Raw genomic sequence first — 17,924 nt, 5'->3', positions numbered from 1 at the left:
AACTTTGGCCATGTTGGTGTTTTTTGTTGAATAACCATCATATCTCTGTAAGTTTATTGGTCTAGTTCATAAAAAGTGGACATAAGAGTAACCATGTATCACTGAACATCTCGTGCGAGTTATACCTTGGTCACATTTGATCTACGGCGGCCGTATGGCGAGTCGACAACAGCCGTTTTATTAATTTCAATTCAAACCACCTATATGTAGTTGGTACAAAAAAATGTTGAAACGGCTGTTGTCGACTCGCCGTACGGCCGCCGTAGAGCAAATGTGACCAAGGTATTAGAGTAGTATTCAAAGTCAGCACTGCTGCTATATTGAACCGCGTGATGCAGGTGAGACGGCCAGAGGCATTCCACTTGTATGATTTATCAACAGTTTTATAGAATTGAATGTATACAGTGTTTCTGCCACATCAAAGTTAATTGTGGCATTGAATTTGTAATCTGCTTTCCATATGAGTGCAATTCACAATAATGATTCCCTCATAATAATTCTCATGATAACAGCTAATAAAGCATTCATCTAGGAATGAGATTGTAAAGGCCCTGTCGCTTCGTTCATTGCAAGCCTTGCGTGTGACTTGCGAGTAACTATTTTTGCTACCCGCAGGTCGCCCGCATTGGCGGTATCTCTCACGCAGTTGGCCGCAGAAGTGCACGCTATTCTGATTTGCACGCAACAAATTTGTGAACATGCTCAAAACTTTGTTGCACCCGCAAGGCTTGCACGAACGGAGTGACATGTCACAGGGCCTTAGCAGAATGGCAATTCTGTAAAGTACTAGTATGAACATCCGATCCCTTATATTCAAGCCCTTCATGAAATGCTTTCTCTCCACGGTGTGTGATAAGTTGTATTTATAATCCATATAGAGTGTTCTAGCGATGCAATAAAAACGCATATTTTTGTCTGCATCAGTTGCCTGTGCAGTATCAGAGTGTATCCCTAGAAAGGACCGAAATCCAACAAATATCCCATAGACTCTGGTACAAAATTTGCTATTGAATATGAGAGCTTATTCAACAGTTAAGGGCGTGTATACGAATGCGTGAAATATACAACGCGTACAGCAATGAAAGCAATGCAATGCGCAGTATAGAGCACAACTATGCTCCATGACGTCTAATGAACTACATGCAAGTCGCATGTCAACGACCAAAATTGATCCTATGAAGTGAAAAATGGCATAATGTGATAAGTGATATGACTTGTTAAATCAAATTTCTCCCTTTTTTTGGGGGGGTGTGGATAGATGATGATATTGGATGGAGTTATTTCATGAAATACCAGAAATATTCCAGTCGCTAGGGCCAATATTTCCACTCATCTGCGATTTGTGGAATATTTCCTGAACTTGTATATTTCTCGTATTCCATTCTGAGCCATCCAATATAATATAAATACTCTCAGATTACCATGGCTTGACTAGTACATAAAGTAAGATGAAAATGGAGGGTGGACATAAAAAAAATATGAATTATTTATATTTCATGGAATTACCTTTCAGAAAGTTGCATTCTTCTATCTTTTTGCAGAGGTTTCAAGGATTCCAGCACCGCCTCATTCTGGGATGACAAAGACGATCAGAAAACAGATTCCAGCTGGGATATTATCGACAAGAGTGAGACGAGACAAAGCAGTTATGATAGTATCGCCCCTTTAGAATCAAGGTAACCTGCATGAAAATTTTCATTTGAATATGTGTGCTGATCATGGGGCTAGGTTTCACAAACAGGTTTTCTTTTCGTGAGTCTTAGGGCCCTATGTCATAAATCCTGGCATGAATAGCAAATGCTTGAATTCAATGAAATATATTATTAACAGCCAATCATTATTTGCATTCTCAGTTGCTTGTTAAAGAAGCTTACATTTTTTCATTGAAATTGAGTTTTGTGAAACAAGGCACAACGTCTCCAAAGGGGATTTTAATTGAGAGTCAAGTGTGCCGTAAGTCACTCTCAAATTCCTTGTTGCTTGTGATATTTAACTTTTTTAGCTTTGGGTAGATAGCTCAATTCATTAATGTGGAGCCAAAAAGGAGCTTAGATAACTGACATTTGGAGGAGTTTATGTCACAAAAGTGTCACAAAGACTCGAGCATGGCTTCAAGTCATGCTTCAAGTCATGCTTAAGCCCCAAGGCACAGAAGATATCTAACATGAAATATAACTAGTGAACAATTGCGCATGTCCCATGGCCTGGGCACGATCTGACCAACAAAGCAGAGCTCTCTATATTGTGCATGCAACTTGGAGTTTGGGAGCGACTTTAAGTCCCACATTATTTTTAGTGAAACACACACCCCCATATCTTGACTATTTTCATTCATTTTTTTTAATCATCTGTGTGGTGAAAATTTTTACGCAAAAGGGGGAATGGATGCTGATATTTGCTTTTTAATGGATTGGGCCGAATGCTTGGCAAAACCTTTGCTTGCTTTATCCCCCCCCCCCTTAATCTCCTTTTTTTTTACTTTGTTTTGTTGTAATGTAACATTATATTCTTTATGTTACTTTATTTACCAATCACTCTTCTATGCCATATTTCATCCTATCTTTTCCTTAGTTCTTGTGTCTCTCCACCCCCTCTCTCTTTCCCCCCTCCTTTTCTATCCTCTCTCTGTCTGTTTTTCTCTCTTACTCACTCTTTCTTTCTTTCTTCCTTCCTTCCTTCCTTCCTTCCTTCCTTCCTTCCTTCCTTCCTTCCTTCCTTCCTTCCTTCCTTCCTTCCTTCCTTCCTTCCTTCCTTCCTTCCTTCCTTCCTTTCTTTCTTTCTGTATCTCTCTCCCCCTCTCCCTTTTTCTTTCTCTCACCTTCAGCTCTATTCTCACTCTCCAGCTCACTTACTCCATCCATATCTTTTATTTCAATCCTTTTTTTCTTCACCATTTATCGACCTGACTGCACCCACAAACTTGAATGGTAGCTCTCCAGTACACTTGCCCAATGTTCCTTTAAAAGATATATACATATATTTAGCATCATCAATTTACCTTTTAGACCTTCAAAAAGCATTTTCATCATAGTGTTCACATCTTTCTCTAATATTTATAGGCCAAATTCCATTTTCCATCTGAAAGTTTGTATTATTACAGTGTATTATTAAAGGAAAAGGTTGGTTGTCCACTCCGAATCATGTTATATATTTATTCTGATATGTATTCGCTGTTTCATTATTGAGGATAAGTTTTACATTATTGAATAGTATATCCGTGAAATAAAAAAAGTCACTTTGAAAATGTGAGTTATACATGTAGTACGAAATCATCATATACATCCAGCTTGTCCGTTATTTATCACAATCTGTCGACAAATAGGTCAATGAAATTTGCAATTTGCCTTGCATGCTTTTACAAGTTTTTTTCAGTTGATTGATTATCCTTTGCTTTGCAATTGCACTTTTAATTTACATTGTATGGTATTGTTTAATTAGTAATGAATTATGATTTCAAATTTGGAAAGTCAATTGGCTTCTTCCTGGCAATTTCATTTGGACTGTTGATAAAACTCCAAAGCAAGAGAAAATCATAAATGCTCTGCCGCATGTACAAGGACATCAAGACAATATGATAAATCAACGCAAGAGAAAATTGTTAATACTCTGCAGCAGCATGTGCAAGAACACAAACACAATATGTGTCTGTGGTATTTACAGGGTACACTAATGTTTGCGAATGACTCAAATGTTTATAATGGCAAAGTCAACAGTCCCATTTAATGCAGCAAAAGTGCACTAAGAGTTTCGGAAGCTTTGCAAATTACTAGTAAGAGTTGTTTTAGTTTAGTGCAAATTTTGCTAAAACTTGCGATGTTTTAGCATCCTTGGACACTATTTCTTCATGAGATTTTTGCAAACATTGCTGAATTTTATAAGCTCTTTTTCACATGTGCAAGACCTTAAAAAATGGGTTGTTACCCCCCAAAACTCTCTGCAAAGTCTTTGTTTGTCTCACTCAAGCTGCGACGTTTGCACAAATATTTAGCTTGTGATTCTTTGAACAATGATGTTGCATGTATTCGCATTTTATTTCCGTATGTTTGCTGGCTGTAGTTTATCAATGGTACACGCGGCATCCGCCCAAACTTCATGATAATTTCGCAAAAAAATGTTTTAGGACTCCATTGTCATCAGGGATTCAGGAGAATACTTCTTTGAATGTGAACTTTGCCATTCTTACATTTGCGTCCTTCACAATACAGCAGTGAGCCCCGTGAAAATTGCGCTTTAGGGATGAATCGGTCCAGATTCTTATGATAAACATACTAATAAAGGGATTGAGATGTGTCAGATTCTTGGTGATTAATTGAAACTAAGCCTGTGTGTATAAATTTTGGAACATTACCTTAGGACCAAATCCACGCCCAGAAAGACGGAGTATGACTCTGGAGCGTCGTCGGGCGAAGCCTTGAAGCGTTTCGCGAACGCAAAGAGCATCTCGTCAGACCAATTCTTCGACCAGGAGAAGAATGCTGATGTAAGCATACGCTAATTTGTTCATTGAAAAAAAATGCAAAAACATTCTGACGAATTTTGACTGACATTTCTTTCTAACTTTTTTGTCTCATTGGAATGGTTTGGTCAGATGGTTTTGAGTGCTATATAAACATTGTTTATTTCTAATTCGCCCAATGCCAATTCGTCACCTATCGTTTGGTCTACCATCAGTTTTTCCACTATCCACATGGTTTTCATTCATTCAGTCTAATGCCATTCCGTCTAATAACCAGTTGGTCCAATAGCCATTTAGTCCATATACCATTTGGTCTAATTGGACTAAGTGTTAATTGTGCAAAATGAATGAAATGAAATGGATATTAGACCAACTGGTTATGAGATGAAATGATCATGGACAAAATAGCAATTAGACAAAGTGATGATTGGACCAAATGGTTGTTTTATCTAAGACAAAATGTTGATAGATGGAATGGCATTAGACTAAATGAAAAGAGACAATGTGGTGAGTGGACGTGTTGGCAGTAGACGAATCAGCAATTTACCTACTGATACCAGTGCCCTGTAACATACATGTAAAGCATAGCGATTGATCATTGGGGCAGGTTTCTACGATTAATTGCATTGACAATTGTGTAGGATCAATCATAAACATGAACCCCACAATCAATCACTAAGTTTTATGTAATGGGGCACTGATGCAATGCTTGGCATGGAGAATGGAACTGAAGCCTTCTGCTTCTGAAGGCAGCCCAGCCTTGATATTCAAGTTCTCTTTTTAATCTATGATTTATGCAGTTTCTTTGCAAACTTTGAGAATGCCTTGCTATGTTTGAATTTTTTTTTTTTTTGCTATCAGTTAATGCAACTTGAAATCCAGGTTGGATTGCCCTATACAAATTATGATCTTTTTATTTGTGTATGTGGTATCTATCTTTTATTTGTTAAAAAAAATTAACTGTTGGTGCAACAGTATGCATACTGCCCCTTTTTTTTGGGGGGAGGGAGTGTTAACAAGAGTAAATATATCAAAAACATGTGTTGCCAGGAGGGAACTACATATGAATGTCAGGCACTAGCGTACCCGGGAGGGAGTGGATATGGAGAAAGAGTGCCATTCCCTTAAAGGGATGGTTCAAGCTGGAGATATATATGATATATATATCTCAATAAAAAGAGTAAAATTCACAAAGCAAAATGCTGAAAATTTGATCAAAAACAAAACAATTGCATTGACTACTGAAGAAGTGTGTAAGTTATTTATTGCCGCAACTTATGTCATCATAATGGAGACACATCGTTTACACATGTATGAAATAATGAAAATTTATGATTTCTTGTAATAACATAAGAAAAAGGAAAGTGGGGATGTGACATCATCAGCCCACCTAATGAATATTCATGACGATGTGCATTTACTGTTTTCACAAAATATTGATAAACTTTAAAATTCAATAACTTTGTTATCTGTTCTCCAATTTGATTAAATTTTCATCATTTTGCTCTGTGAAATTTACTCTATTTATTTAGATATAATTATTTTCAGCCTGGACCATCCCTTAACGGAATAGAATAGCCAGGTGTAGGCTTAACAAGGAAAGTGCGGTCATTGAGGATATGTATTTAAAAACAATCAAAAATCACTCCTGCGAAATGATGTTTCACTTGAACTATGAGTGACTTCAGTTTCAATTTTAGTGTGACGAGTGATTTATACAGTTGAAAGTTATGCACATGGAGTAATCAAACTATGTGTTTTAAATTTGGTTAATACCCATAGGCCCGTATTCTGAAGTCGGGTTTAACTTAAACTCAGGTTTAAAGTTGTGGTTTAAGTATGGACAGCCAATTGTTACATAATCACTAACAGTAGTTATATCATACTTCAGCTCAATCGGCTTTCAAATCATTCATAATTGTGTAGAAAGTATAAATAGATAATCGTCTTCACCATCGATGAATCAGGAAAGAGCACAGTAAACATGAGAAAACATACAACTTAAAATTTTTTTGATACTTTTGGCTTCCCATACTTAAACCACAACTTTAAACCTGAGTTTAAATTAAACCACACTTCAGAATACGGGCCATAGTGAAATAACAACGGATCAAGGTTTCACCCTGGAACACTTGATATAGATCAGCAATCAATACCGCTGCTAGAAGGAAACCAAATCCCAAGTAGAGAACCAATCTTATTGGAAAGAGTATAAAATGAGACTAACAATTTGAAAAAGTGTCATCAAAATCGGTCATGAAAAAACAAGTTTATATACTGTTGTACTGTCTGTGGCACGGGATCATCAAATTGGCAATCATGCTTCAAAATGGCTGATTTTGGGGACAACTCTTCATTTGTATTGTACACAATTTTTCAGATTTTCCCCACCATCTTTCAAATTGCATATTGCCTCATTCTGAGCATGATATATGTCATGAGAAAATATATTTCACAAAACATATGTCGAGGTCAAGAGGAAATGATGTGAAATATGTAAAATAAAGGGGGAAATGTGAAAATTTGTGTACAAAACAAATGGAGGGTTGTCCGCAAAATTAGCCATTTTGAAGCATTTGAGGATCCCCATAGAAAGTACAAGAAGACATTTTAAACATCCAAAACTTGCTTATTTCATAACTGATCTTGATGAAACCTGTTTTAAATTGTTCCTCTCATTTTACTCTTTTTTAATAACATTGCTTCACTTCTTGGGTTTTGGTTTCCTTTAAACAAAATGTATTCTCATTTGGCTACCAATAGGTATATAGATTACAATCATGGTTGACCCAGGCTCACCTAATATGGGTTGGTGATCATCATTGCTGAATGAAAGATCATCATGAAGCAGTCAAACAAAGCTTCCATCAGCTAAAACTAACACAATATTCATTTGAATTACCTCTCTGTATATTCTCATGCTTCATCAATATACAAGTGCACAGTTGTCCACAAGGTCATCTAATTGCAACATTTAGCAAAACTGTTCATACATGTAAATTACAAATGCATATTATTTTGTCAGATGCCAGTAGAATATGCACCATTTTATTGCATAAAAATAAAATACCGTTACTCATAAATGTGGAATTCGTTTGATACCCAGGAAGGATGTCATGAATCACAAGACACATTATCCTTAAATCCTTAAAGTAATGTTCAGCCAATCAGATGCAAGGATTTCAGTAGCTTATAACAATTACCAATGAAAATCACCGCTTGGTGAAACACTCCCTGAGATTTGCCATGAAGCATGTTACACCAAGATGACAATTTCATTTCAAGTGCCCAAAGTGATCAAAACTTGCTCGTAATATTACTCCTTAACTTTCCTCATTATACAAATGATATATGAAAACTTAAAATCTTATAAGGATTTTCATTAGAATTGCATAATTAATTTGGAAGAAGAGACATACCGGTACATTTATTTTTGGACATCAGCTGTAATTATGAGTGATATGTTTCCTAGTATGTAATATTGATATGATATAATGGAAATTTCAACCTACTTCAGTATTATCAGTTTATTATGACTATGAAAAAGAGTTTGACTTTTGCTAGGTCTTTAGAATGTCCTGCATAACTTTATTTTAGTTTATATTCTAATCACCCCCCCCCCATCTTCCTCTCAATGCACCGTGAATGTATGTGACTGTCATTATTTTCAATATAAATTGCATTGGTCCTATCTATTTATTTTACAGCTACACGGCCCTGTCTTACAAAGAGTTACGATTGATCCAATCAATCATAACTCTATGGAAATCCATCAGTGTCATAATTTTTTCTACAGGAAATTTGCACGTCTTTTGTAAACAAAGGAGAACACACTGCACTTGTCAAAAAATCAATGAATTTATGGATATACATTCATATCTAGAAAAATTTTTGAGCAAACATGCGTTGAATGGGTCGACTTTGCTGACTTTCCATACTTGCGATTGATCGGATCAATCGCAACTCTTTGCAAGACGGGCCCATGCTGATCTCTGCATGATAGAAGCATTTCAAAAAAAATATATTTAAAATTCTGGTATCTCAAATCCAGAAAGTAGGGGTGGGGAAGGGGGGGGGTAGGACATTCAGGAAACATCACTAAGTGATTTTCAGTGACAGATTCTGTCTCGGCCAATCAGATACAACGGTTTCAGTATCTTACAACACTCATCAGCAAAATTGAAGTTAAATGCTACCTAAAACACTTGACCTGTTGATTTGCATTCTCCTTATCCCTCTCCTGCCCATTTCCCCATTTTGTCTAAAAAAAAAAACCCATCAGGATTATCTTTCTCATTCTATTACAAAATTAGTAAGGGGTCATTTCATAAAGCTGTTTGCAAGTTATGAATGATTTATGCGAATGACAGGTAATCCTTTCTAGTAGTTAAAGGGGAATGAAACCTTTGGAACAAATAGGCTTGTGTAGAAACAGAAAAATCAAAGAATAAGAATAAAGAAAGTTTGAGAAAAATCGGACAAATAATGAGAAAGTTATGAGCATTTGAATATTGCAATCACTAATGCTATGGAGATCCTCCCATTGGCAATGCGACAAGGATGTGTGATGTCACTGATGAACAACTCCCTTTGGTGGACTATAAAATACCCTCAAATTGTCTCTTTTTGCTTTTTCTTACGATGATACAAACTCTTTATCCATTATGTATTCTTAAAAAATATGTATTACATGCCCTCATGTAGTTAGAACACATGATCTATGGATAGATGTGATAAAAGAGACAATTCAAGTGAAATATATACTAAAGTAATGGGGAGAGTTGTTCATCAGTGACATCACACATCTTTGTCGCATTGCCAATTTGCTATCTCAATAGCAATAGTGATCTCAATATTCAAATGCTCATAACTTTCTCATTATTTGTCCGATTTTTCTCAAACTTTTGTTGATCTGTTTCTTTGATTTTTCTGTTTTCACACAAGCTATCTTGTTCCAATGGTTTCATTCTCCTTTAATGATATATACGGATGATTATCATTGCTATTATTAAGCCCTAGAGAAAGGATCACCAGTCATTCCAAACTTACGAACAACCTTATGAAGCACCCACCCAGACTCTATTATCTACAGAATTCTAATGATTTAGGGGCCGTAACACGAAGCTTAGCAATGATCGTAGAATATTGTTCTACGATTGATCGCATTGACTGCAGTGCACAATCAATCATGAAAATCAAGCTTAGGATTAATCGCTAATCTTTGTCTTACAGGACCCTGGTGGGTGTTTCATGAAGCTATTGGTAGGTTACGAGTGACTCTGACGACTGGTGATCATTTCTTAGAAATATAATCAATGCCAATGGAAATCCTGTGTGAATCATTTACCAAGAGAAAGGATCACCAGTCGTTTGTCAAGTCGCACTTACGAAAAGCTATATGACTATCATCCACTTGTTCTTATTGAATAAGTTGAAATGGGATATCAAGACGAAATTTTGTCGCTCAATCTCTCAATTTCATTGTCTCTCAATCTCTCACACAGCATGAGAGCCAGTCTGGCCGGTTCTCAAACTCGCAATCCATATCAAGCGACGACTTCTTCGGGAGGTCAGCGACGAGGGGGCCCTCCGGGGCTGATCTGGGGGCCATAAAGGACGGCATGAAGGACGGCGTCAATCAGGTCGCCGGCAAGCTGTCCCGTATGGCCAACGGGCTCGTCAACTCTATACAGGTCAGTGTGCTGTTTAACGTTTTGACCCTTATTCTGAACTGTGGGACCCGTTGCTATTTTCTGGTTCCTTTTATTTTCTAACATGATTAATGTATGGATAGCAAAGCACAATATCTGTGATGTGATTGTTTTTGGATAATGATGATCAAATCCAAGTTCATATAAGACTCAATCTGTGGAAGCTTTGCCATTGTGGTAACTTTGCCATTGTGGTAACTTTCAAGGAAACCTTTAAATGTGATTGGCTGCTGAGTTTTGTTACCATGGTTCTTGCCATGATACATGTAGTTGCCAAAATCTTAAACTTACACCGAGTAAGGATATAATCTTATTGAAACAAATGCAAGAACTAATGGTTTGCTAAATGGAGTTGGAATTCTGAAAGCTTCAGAATTTCTGAACTACTTCTTATTACTAATTCTTAACCTGTATATTTTACAATATCTTGATTGTGATTTAATATTCTATTGTTTTGTTTGCTTGTTTTTCAGGATCATTATGGATATTGATAACAACATGTCTAGTGTAGTATACCCTCATCCAAGTGTCTTTATGCTCCAATCAAAACAAGATAATCATAACGGATCATCAATTGAAATCTCCAACCAACACCAAGTCCTGTAACACAAAGCCTAGTGATTGGTCATGCAATTGGTTTTTATGACTGATTGCACGTAATGATCAATTATATCAGTTGTAGAAATTGGTCCTACGATCAATTGCCAAGCTTTGTGTCATCTGGGCTCAGGACTTGTGAAAAATTTAATTTATTCATCTGATGTCATAGTGGGCAGACAAAGGCCGTCATTACCAATCTTGTAAAATCTATCCAGGCGCACACCAGGGGGAGCATTTCATGCAACAGAAACTGTTATAAGCTACTGAAATCCTTGCATCTGATTGGCTCAGAACGAATTTGTCAGTGGAAATCACCTACAAGGTGCTGCATGAAACTGTCCCCGGATCCCAGTTCAAGGATCTCTCATAGTTTATGAGATAGACTGATGCTACTACATGTACATAGCATCTCTGCACGAAAGTAAATGCTTTGCTGGCCATTCACAATTGAAGCATTGGCCAACTTTACCGCAGATGATTTCATGAACTCTTAACAGACCTAATGATTGAAGAATTTACTCCAAGCTGCAATTCTGTCCTATTTTTGATAGTTATTTATTCAAGTTAATTTTAAAGTCATTCATGTTCTTCCAAGTTGTATGAATTATTCATATTTATTAATGTATGAATTATTCATGTTTATTAATGTACAAATATTCATATTTACTAATATATGAATCATTCATATTAATACATGAATTATTCATATTTATTAATGTATGAATTATTCAGTCTAGTAATGTATGAATATTCATATTAATATATGAATTATTCATATTAATACATGAATTATTCATATTTATTAATGTCCTTTTAAAATCATGGTGGAGGGATTTGATAGCAGACTGATTTTTTTCTCAGTACACCCATTTACATATTCCATATTTAAAACTTATTCCATCTTTTAAGAGTTATTTATAGCGAAATACCATTGCTACGTTAGTTTAAATTTTCAGGGGATAAATCATGACACAAATGTCTTTGGTCTTTTTTCTTCTAGCAACTCTTGTAAAGTTCATTAATTGATGCACGTCTGTCATTACTAGGCATTTGTATGTTCTGACTTCCCACATGTAAAATCAACACTGCACCCTTACATTCTAATTAGCTTGTACATTATTCATTTTCCACACACTCATTTGAGCTTGTATATTGTTAATTTTCCACTAATGTCTAACACCTCTCGTATTGTTATATGATTTTTTTTCATATTTGACGAACAGTGTTTGACTGCTTGTTTTACGTTTGCCTTTTATCTGTAATAAACTTTTCTTGAGTTCAAGCAATATTATCGTCATTTTTCATGGAGACATTGATAGTATTTAGGTGCTTGTTCCACCCAAGTGAAAAGAGTCTTAGCAAACAATATGCAATGTGTTGTACATTCCACACATTGCCTTATATGATACAGTCAATATAGTTAGCTGGTTCCACTGACCGATGTAATTCTGTTACATTTATTCATAGGTTTTTCATGATTGTGGGATCAGCAAATTGCAATACCCTTCCCATGAAAACTGTGGATAATATGGTTTCAAGGTTAGGTATCCTCACACTTTAGTAGCAGGGTATAGATGGTATGAAATATGAAATCTTCTCCTCTTAACCAACAGTTTGCATAATTCGTGCTCATCAAATTTTGTTGTTTCATTCTAATTTACCTGTTAATCTGGGCCCTGTCTTACACAAAGAATAGAGTACTGAAGTGGTGACTTCTAAAAGAAACTTTTTTTTAGCCCCGTTGAAATCAGTGTTTATAATATTATTGGCATGGTTTTTAACATATAGAACGAGGCCAATAATAATAACTTCAACAGGGCTAATTATGTATTCATGAGGTCATATCTCGGGTCCCCATGGACCGATTCTCCCAGAATTTGGGTCGTGGGGGGTTTTCATCATGCTCTACCAAAATATGGCATCAAAAATGCTGATATACAAAAAGTGATGATATCACTCTTCGTTACTCTATTATGATTCATTAAAATCAAAGTCAATCTGTGATTGATCTGAAATTTTCATCTCTTACACAAATTTAGGACAATTGCAATTTGATATTTATGTGCGTCTTTCGCTACTTGTTATAAGACAGGGCCTTCATCTTTGCCTGAAATGAAAAGATTTGATTGCAAGTTTGAGTCTATTCCAAACTACATTTATGTACAATGAGGGCTGAAGGTACGGTAAAATATGCAAAATGATACAAAATTATTAATCAGAACTGAAATCAACAGCTGTTTATCATCAGTGATTTCATAATAGTGTTTAGCTCATTCTCTATCTGTAGCTTCATCATTCTTATAAGATTCTAGTCGAAACTTTCTTACAATGGATTGTTTTTAGATTAATCTTGGATTTTATTCACATATTTCATTCAATTTCAAATACTTGATGATTTTTAGATGCCTTATTTCAATTGAATTCCTATTTAACGCTTAGATGTTTTTTTTTAAGAATGCTTGTTTTATTTTTGTATGTGATCCTTTACTTACTGTTTAATTTAAATCAATCCTTGTATCATACTCTGAACTGTCATTTTGTTACAGTTATGAAGGATATTATAGTACAAAGCAAATTATGTACTATAATATACTTCATAACATGTGTATGTAATTTAGCATTCTGTAGCAATCTTTACTCCTTTTTTTTCCATTGTTATCCATTCAGAATTACTTTGATTTTTCCTGTGCAAATATCAAACATCGTATGTTACCTATGGCATGCCTATAGGGAATCAATTCAAGATATATTTCACCTGAATGAATATGGAGAAACATACATTTATTCAAGTGAAATATATCTTGAATTGATTCCCTTTAGGCTTGCCATAGTTACCAACTATCCAATCACTGCAATCCTTTAAAGCTTACCCTCCTATAGAGACTGAGTAGTAACAGAAACTGGTAACTGGATGTATCATTTTGAGGACCCCACGGTAGACCAGCAGCACCATGATTGATGCTGCTGAGTAGGGCCATCCTCCCGTTTTCATATATGAATTCACGTTTCATTTTATATATATTGTTTGGTTTTTAACGGAAATGAATTCAATTCAATTCAACTGGGCCCAGTCTTACAAAGAGTCATGACTGATCCAATCAACCTAAAGTATCTGGAAATCCGTCAATGTCATTATTTGCTCAAATGTCCTTTGTTTTACATTTTGAATTATCAAGAAAACAGTACATGTATGAATATACTTACATCAAGAAAATATTTTGAAGAAACATGCATTTTAGAAGTTGACATTGCTGGCTTTCCATAGTTGTGGTTGATTGGATCAATCGCAACTCTTTGTAAGACGGAGCTCAGTCTCAACTGAGTATATCTGTATCTAATTAGTATCATAATTAAAACAAATATTGGGTTTCTATGTTAAAAAATCTATACGTAATATGATGTAATAAAACTACTCAAAAGTTAACTTTTCTTTCGATGGGATTCTACTTAATTAAAAAAATCAAGAGTTTTGACAGGGAAATAGGGCACATTCTGATAAACAATCATCACCACCTCCCCCTCCCCTTCCGAAGAATGATGAATAATTCATGATCAATTTATCACCCTTACGGCTTTATGATGAAAATAATACACTGTGGTACAGGGGCACTTTGAATCTTTAGTCTTTTTTTATCATGTTTGTAAATATGTATCAAGAGAAAACTATATCATTATGTGTAGTATAGAAGTATGGTATCTTTAAATAGCAATGTCTTTATTTTTCGGATATTCCAACATGGCGCTCAGTAATCCGACTATGTGAAAGGAGATGTTTCTTTGTAGGAAGTCACAAGAAATGTGCGAGTCAACAAAAATGATGTAATGAAAGTCAACAAAGAGAATCTATTGTAGCCAGATGTCATTTTAGTTTAATGGTATTGTTATTTTATGTTCAAAGAGATGTGCAAGGGCTTTAAAAAATGATAACATGATGCAACAAAGCTTGATAGCACAGGTCAGCAACATTTCGTGTACAAGATGAATGGAATATGGGTAGTCCAAATGTGTTGCAAAGGCAAGCAATAAATGGGGTTTATATTCACGAGGTATGCAAGCAGTTGTTGATAACCTCTCTGATAATATAATGCACCAAATGGCTATTAGACTATTACGGATGAGACCATGTGCAATTAGACCAAATAGAAAGTTGACAAAGTGGGTGTAGCCCAAGTGCCAATTTACCATTTGCCTCATCATAACTGGGCCCTGTTGCATAAAAGTTACTATTATGGTAACTTTGTTATTCAATGGTAACTACCATGGTAATGTTGATCAACAGCCAATCAAAATCAAGGATTCCATGCAAGTTAGCATTGGATGGCAAATTTGCCATAACTGTAAAAAACTTTTATGCAACAGGGCCCTGAACACGTCAAAAGAAAATTTGCTGAGCAATTGTTGCACCATATATGAACAAGGCCTTTAAAATTCTATTCCACATGATCATAATGCATTGCACATCTTAATTGCTTCATGTATTTAATCCTCTCTGTCAAAGATGCAGTATTAAATTGGATCTCGATGTAAACTGAACATGGCTCAATCCAGATTTGTTTTATTTGTGTATTTTGTTGTCTCAGTCCTGTAATGGTTGCTTCCGAAAGGAAATTAGTATTTTTGTGGAGGATTTCTGTATTTATTTTATCCGTGTCTCTTCTTGCTCCATGTAATTTTCTTATTTCCTTTTCCCATCGTCTTGAGCAATGTGGATTTGGTGCTTTAAAAATACTCTATGGCCCGTATTCTGAAGTCAGGTTTAACTAAGACCATGGTCTAACTGCTAAAATTATGGGAAGCCAAAAGTGTCAAAAATTTTATTAAGTTGTATGTTTCTTATGTTTACTGTGCTCTTTCCTGATTCATCGATGGTGTAAGATCATCATCTGTTTGTACTTCCTACAAGATTGTGAATGATTTGGGGCCAAATGAAATATATCTCTACAGTTAGTGATTTATGTGACAATTGGCTACTTAAACCATACTTAAACTACAACTTTAAACCTGAGTTTAAGTTAAACCAGACTTCAGAATACGGGCCTACATTATTGATGTTATGTTACTGATGTCTCTGCCCAAGTCGAATCTTTTCGGACCACAAAAATCTACTCGACCTTTGCGAAGTTTGACTAAGGAGATGTAAATATCTCATGTTTTGCATATTCATGTGTGATTGTAATGCTTCGAGTTAGGTGATTATTACACTTATGGAAGGTTGACTAACTTAGTGTAGAGGCTACTGTTCTTGCGATAATATTTGTTTTACTCGCAATTATTCTCATCCCCGTTATGTGCACCATCTCCACTCCCTGGGGAACAGTTCCTGTACTTGATAATTGCTAATGAAAACTGCTGAAAATACTGAAAACTACAGGGATAGTTTGTGGAAATGTGATTTCCATATAAACCCAACTCAAAAGATTAAAATGCAACTTTTAAATCCCCCCTTCACCGAGAAATAGTTTTACTTTATAACATGGTATCCTGTGAGAGCTTGTAATTCACAAATTGTTTTCAAAAAGTATTTGCCCATTAAAGAGAAATTGTGAATATGGGACTGCAAACATAATATTGCTTGAATATTCTTAGGTATTGATTGTCATATATTAAAATATGAGGGCACTTATCCGATGCGACATTTTTTTATTGTTGCTATTGTCTGCTTCTAATAAGGCCCCTCAAAAAGTATAATTTAAGGGAACTTGCACTCTTAAATGAGTCGTAGCCATGGATACCCCCCCCCCCGAAAAGGGAAAATTGAAATAAATGTACAGATTTAAAAAATGGTCTTTATGCTACGTCCACTGAAAGGGATTGTACTATAATTTGTTTCTTTATTATAATATCTTAAAATACAATGAACACATATTCATCTGTGGCACCCGCAACACTTTGACCATATATATTGTTACCTCCTTTACTCCATAGGAATATGAAGTAATATCTGCTTTCATTATCTAGCTCCACGGTAACCCTGTCTCCATTTTGAAGAATTTAAAAGTTACATCAAACTTCATGCTTTGAACGAAAATCTATCATTTTATGTTTTTTTAATAAAAGGAAAGCAACTCTCGGTCACAGTTTGAGTTTTATCATATAGCAATATGTTTCCTCTGTTTATACTTTAAAAAAAGTTATGTCCTCTATTTATACTTTGTAATTACAAAGTCATTGTTCAACTATTATACCTCTATAGTTCCTTAAAGGAAACCAAAACCCAAGAAGAGAAGTAATCTTATTGGAAAGAGTAAAATGAGAGGAACAATTTAAAAAAAGTTTCATCAAAATCGGTTATAAAATAAGCAAATTATGGGAGTTTGAAAACTCTTGTTGTACTTTCTATGGGCATCCTCAAATTGGCAAACGTGCTTCAAAATGGCTGATTTTGTGGACAACTCTCCATTTGTTTTGTACACAAATTTTCAGATTTTCCTCATCTTTCAAATTGCATCTTGCCTCCTTCTGAGCGCAACATATGTCATGGGAAAATATAATCCACACCATATATGTCAAGGTTAGGAGGAGATAATGTGAAATATGTAAAATAAAGGGGAAAATCTGAAAATATGTGTACAAAACAAATGGAGAGTTGTCCACAAAATCAGCCATTTTGAAGCACGTTTGCCAATTTGAGGATCTACATAGTAAGTACAACAAGACTTTTTAATCGTCCATAACTTGCTTATTTCATAACCGATTTTGATGAAACTTTTTTCAAATTGTTCCTCTCATTTTACTCTTTCCAATAAGATTGCTTCTCTTCTTGGGTTTTGGTTTCCTTTAATCAACATTTAATTTCTCTACATGCTTATTCATCTACCCCATTCGGTAAAATGTAATCCTTCAGCCGACCATTCTTTGTTTCATTTAAAGGGGGGATGGGGGTTTCTCTTAACTTTCAAAGAATAAAAAGAGACTCCCCTTTTTGTTCTTTGAACTTAACCTTGCAATTGAGTGCACGTATGGTATTATTAAAAAAAAGGGAATTATGTGACGTCACCAATTCTCTGATCCTCTTTCACAAACCCAGGACCATATCGTTCACGGGAGAATGATTTTCTCAAAAACAGATGAAATCCTCCCTTTCAAACGGAGCCTATAATCGCCCGAGTGTACTATTTTTGATCCATGAATAAAAAAAGGCCGGATAAAAGAGAGGG

The 17,924-nt window shown here is 35.4% G+C and overlaps 1 protein-coding gene across 2 annotated transcripts in view; it reads left to right on the top strand.

Moving 5' to 3' along the window:
- Positions 1-10,710, top strand: part of LOC121405736 (ADP-ribosylation factor GTPase-activating protein 2-like) — a 35,795-nt gene extending 25,085 nt beyond the window's left edge. Inside the window, exons 10-13 of one of the 2 annotated variants that reach the window (XM_041596684.1) lie at positions 1,542-1,676; positions 4,354-4,480; positions 9,961-10,149; positions 10,641-10,710. In XM_041596684.1, the coding sequence (XP_041452618.1) occupies positions 1,542-1,676; positions 4,354-4,480; positions 9,961-10,149; positions 10,641-10,658 (469 nt within the window). In that variant the 3' untranslated portion in view covers positions 10,659-10,710. The remainder of the gene's footprint in view (positions 1-1,541; positions 1,677-4,353; positions 4,481-9,960; positions 10,150-10,640) is intronic. The other variant, XR_005968686.1, reaches the window with a different exon arrangement.
- Positions 10,711-17,924: the final 7,214 nt, after the last annotated feature.

The sequence above is a fragment of the Lytechinus variegatus genome, chromosome 19 (assembly GCF_018143015.1).
Source record: "Lytechinus variegatus isolate NC3 chromosome 19, Lvar_3.0, whole genome shotgun sequence".
Taxonomy (NCBI): Eukaryota; Metazoa; Echinodermata; class Echinoidea; order Temnopleuroida; family Toxopneustidae; genus Lytechinus; species Lytechinus variegatus.
The sequence above is the reverse complement of the archived record's forward strand: the minus strand, read 5'-3'. Positions and strand labels throughout refer to the sequence as shown.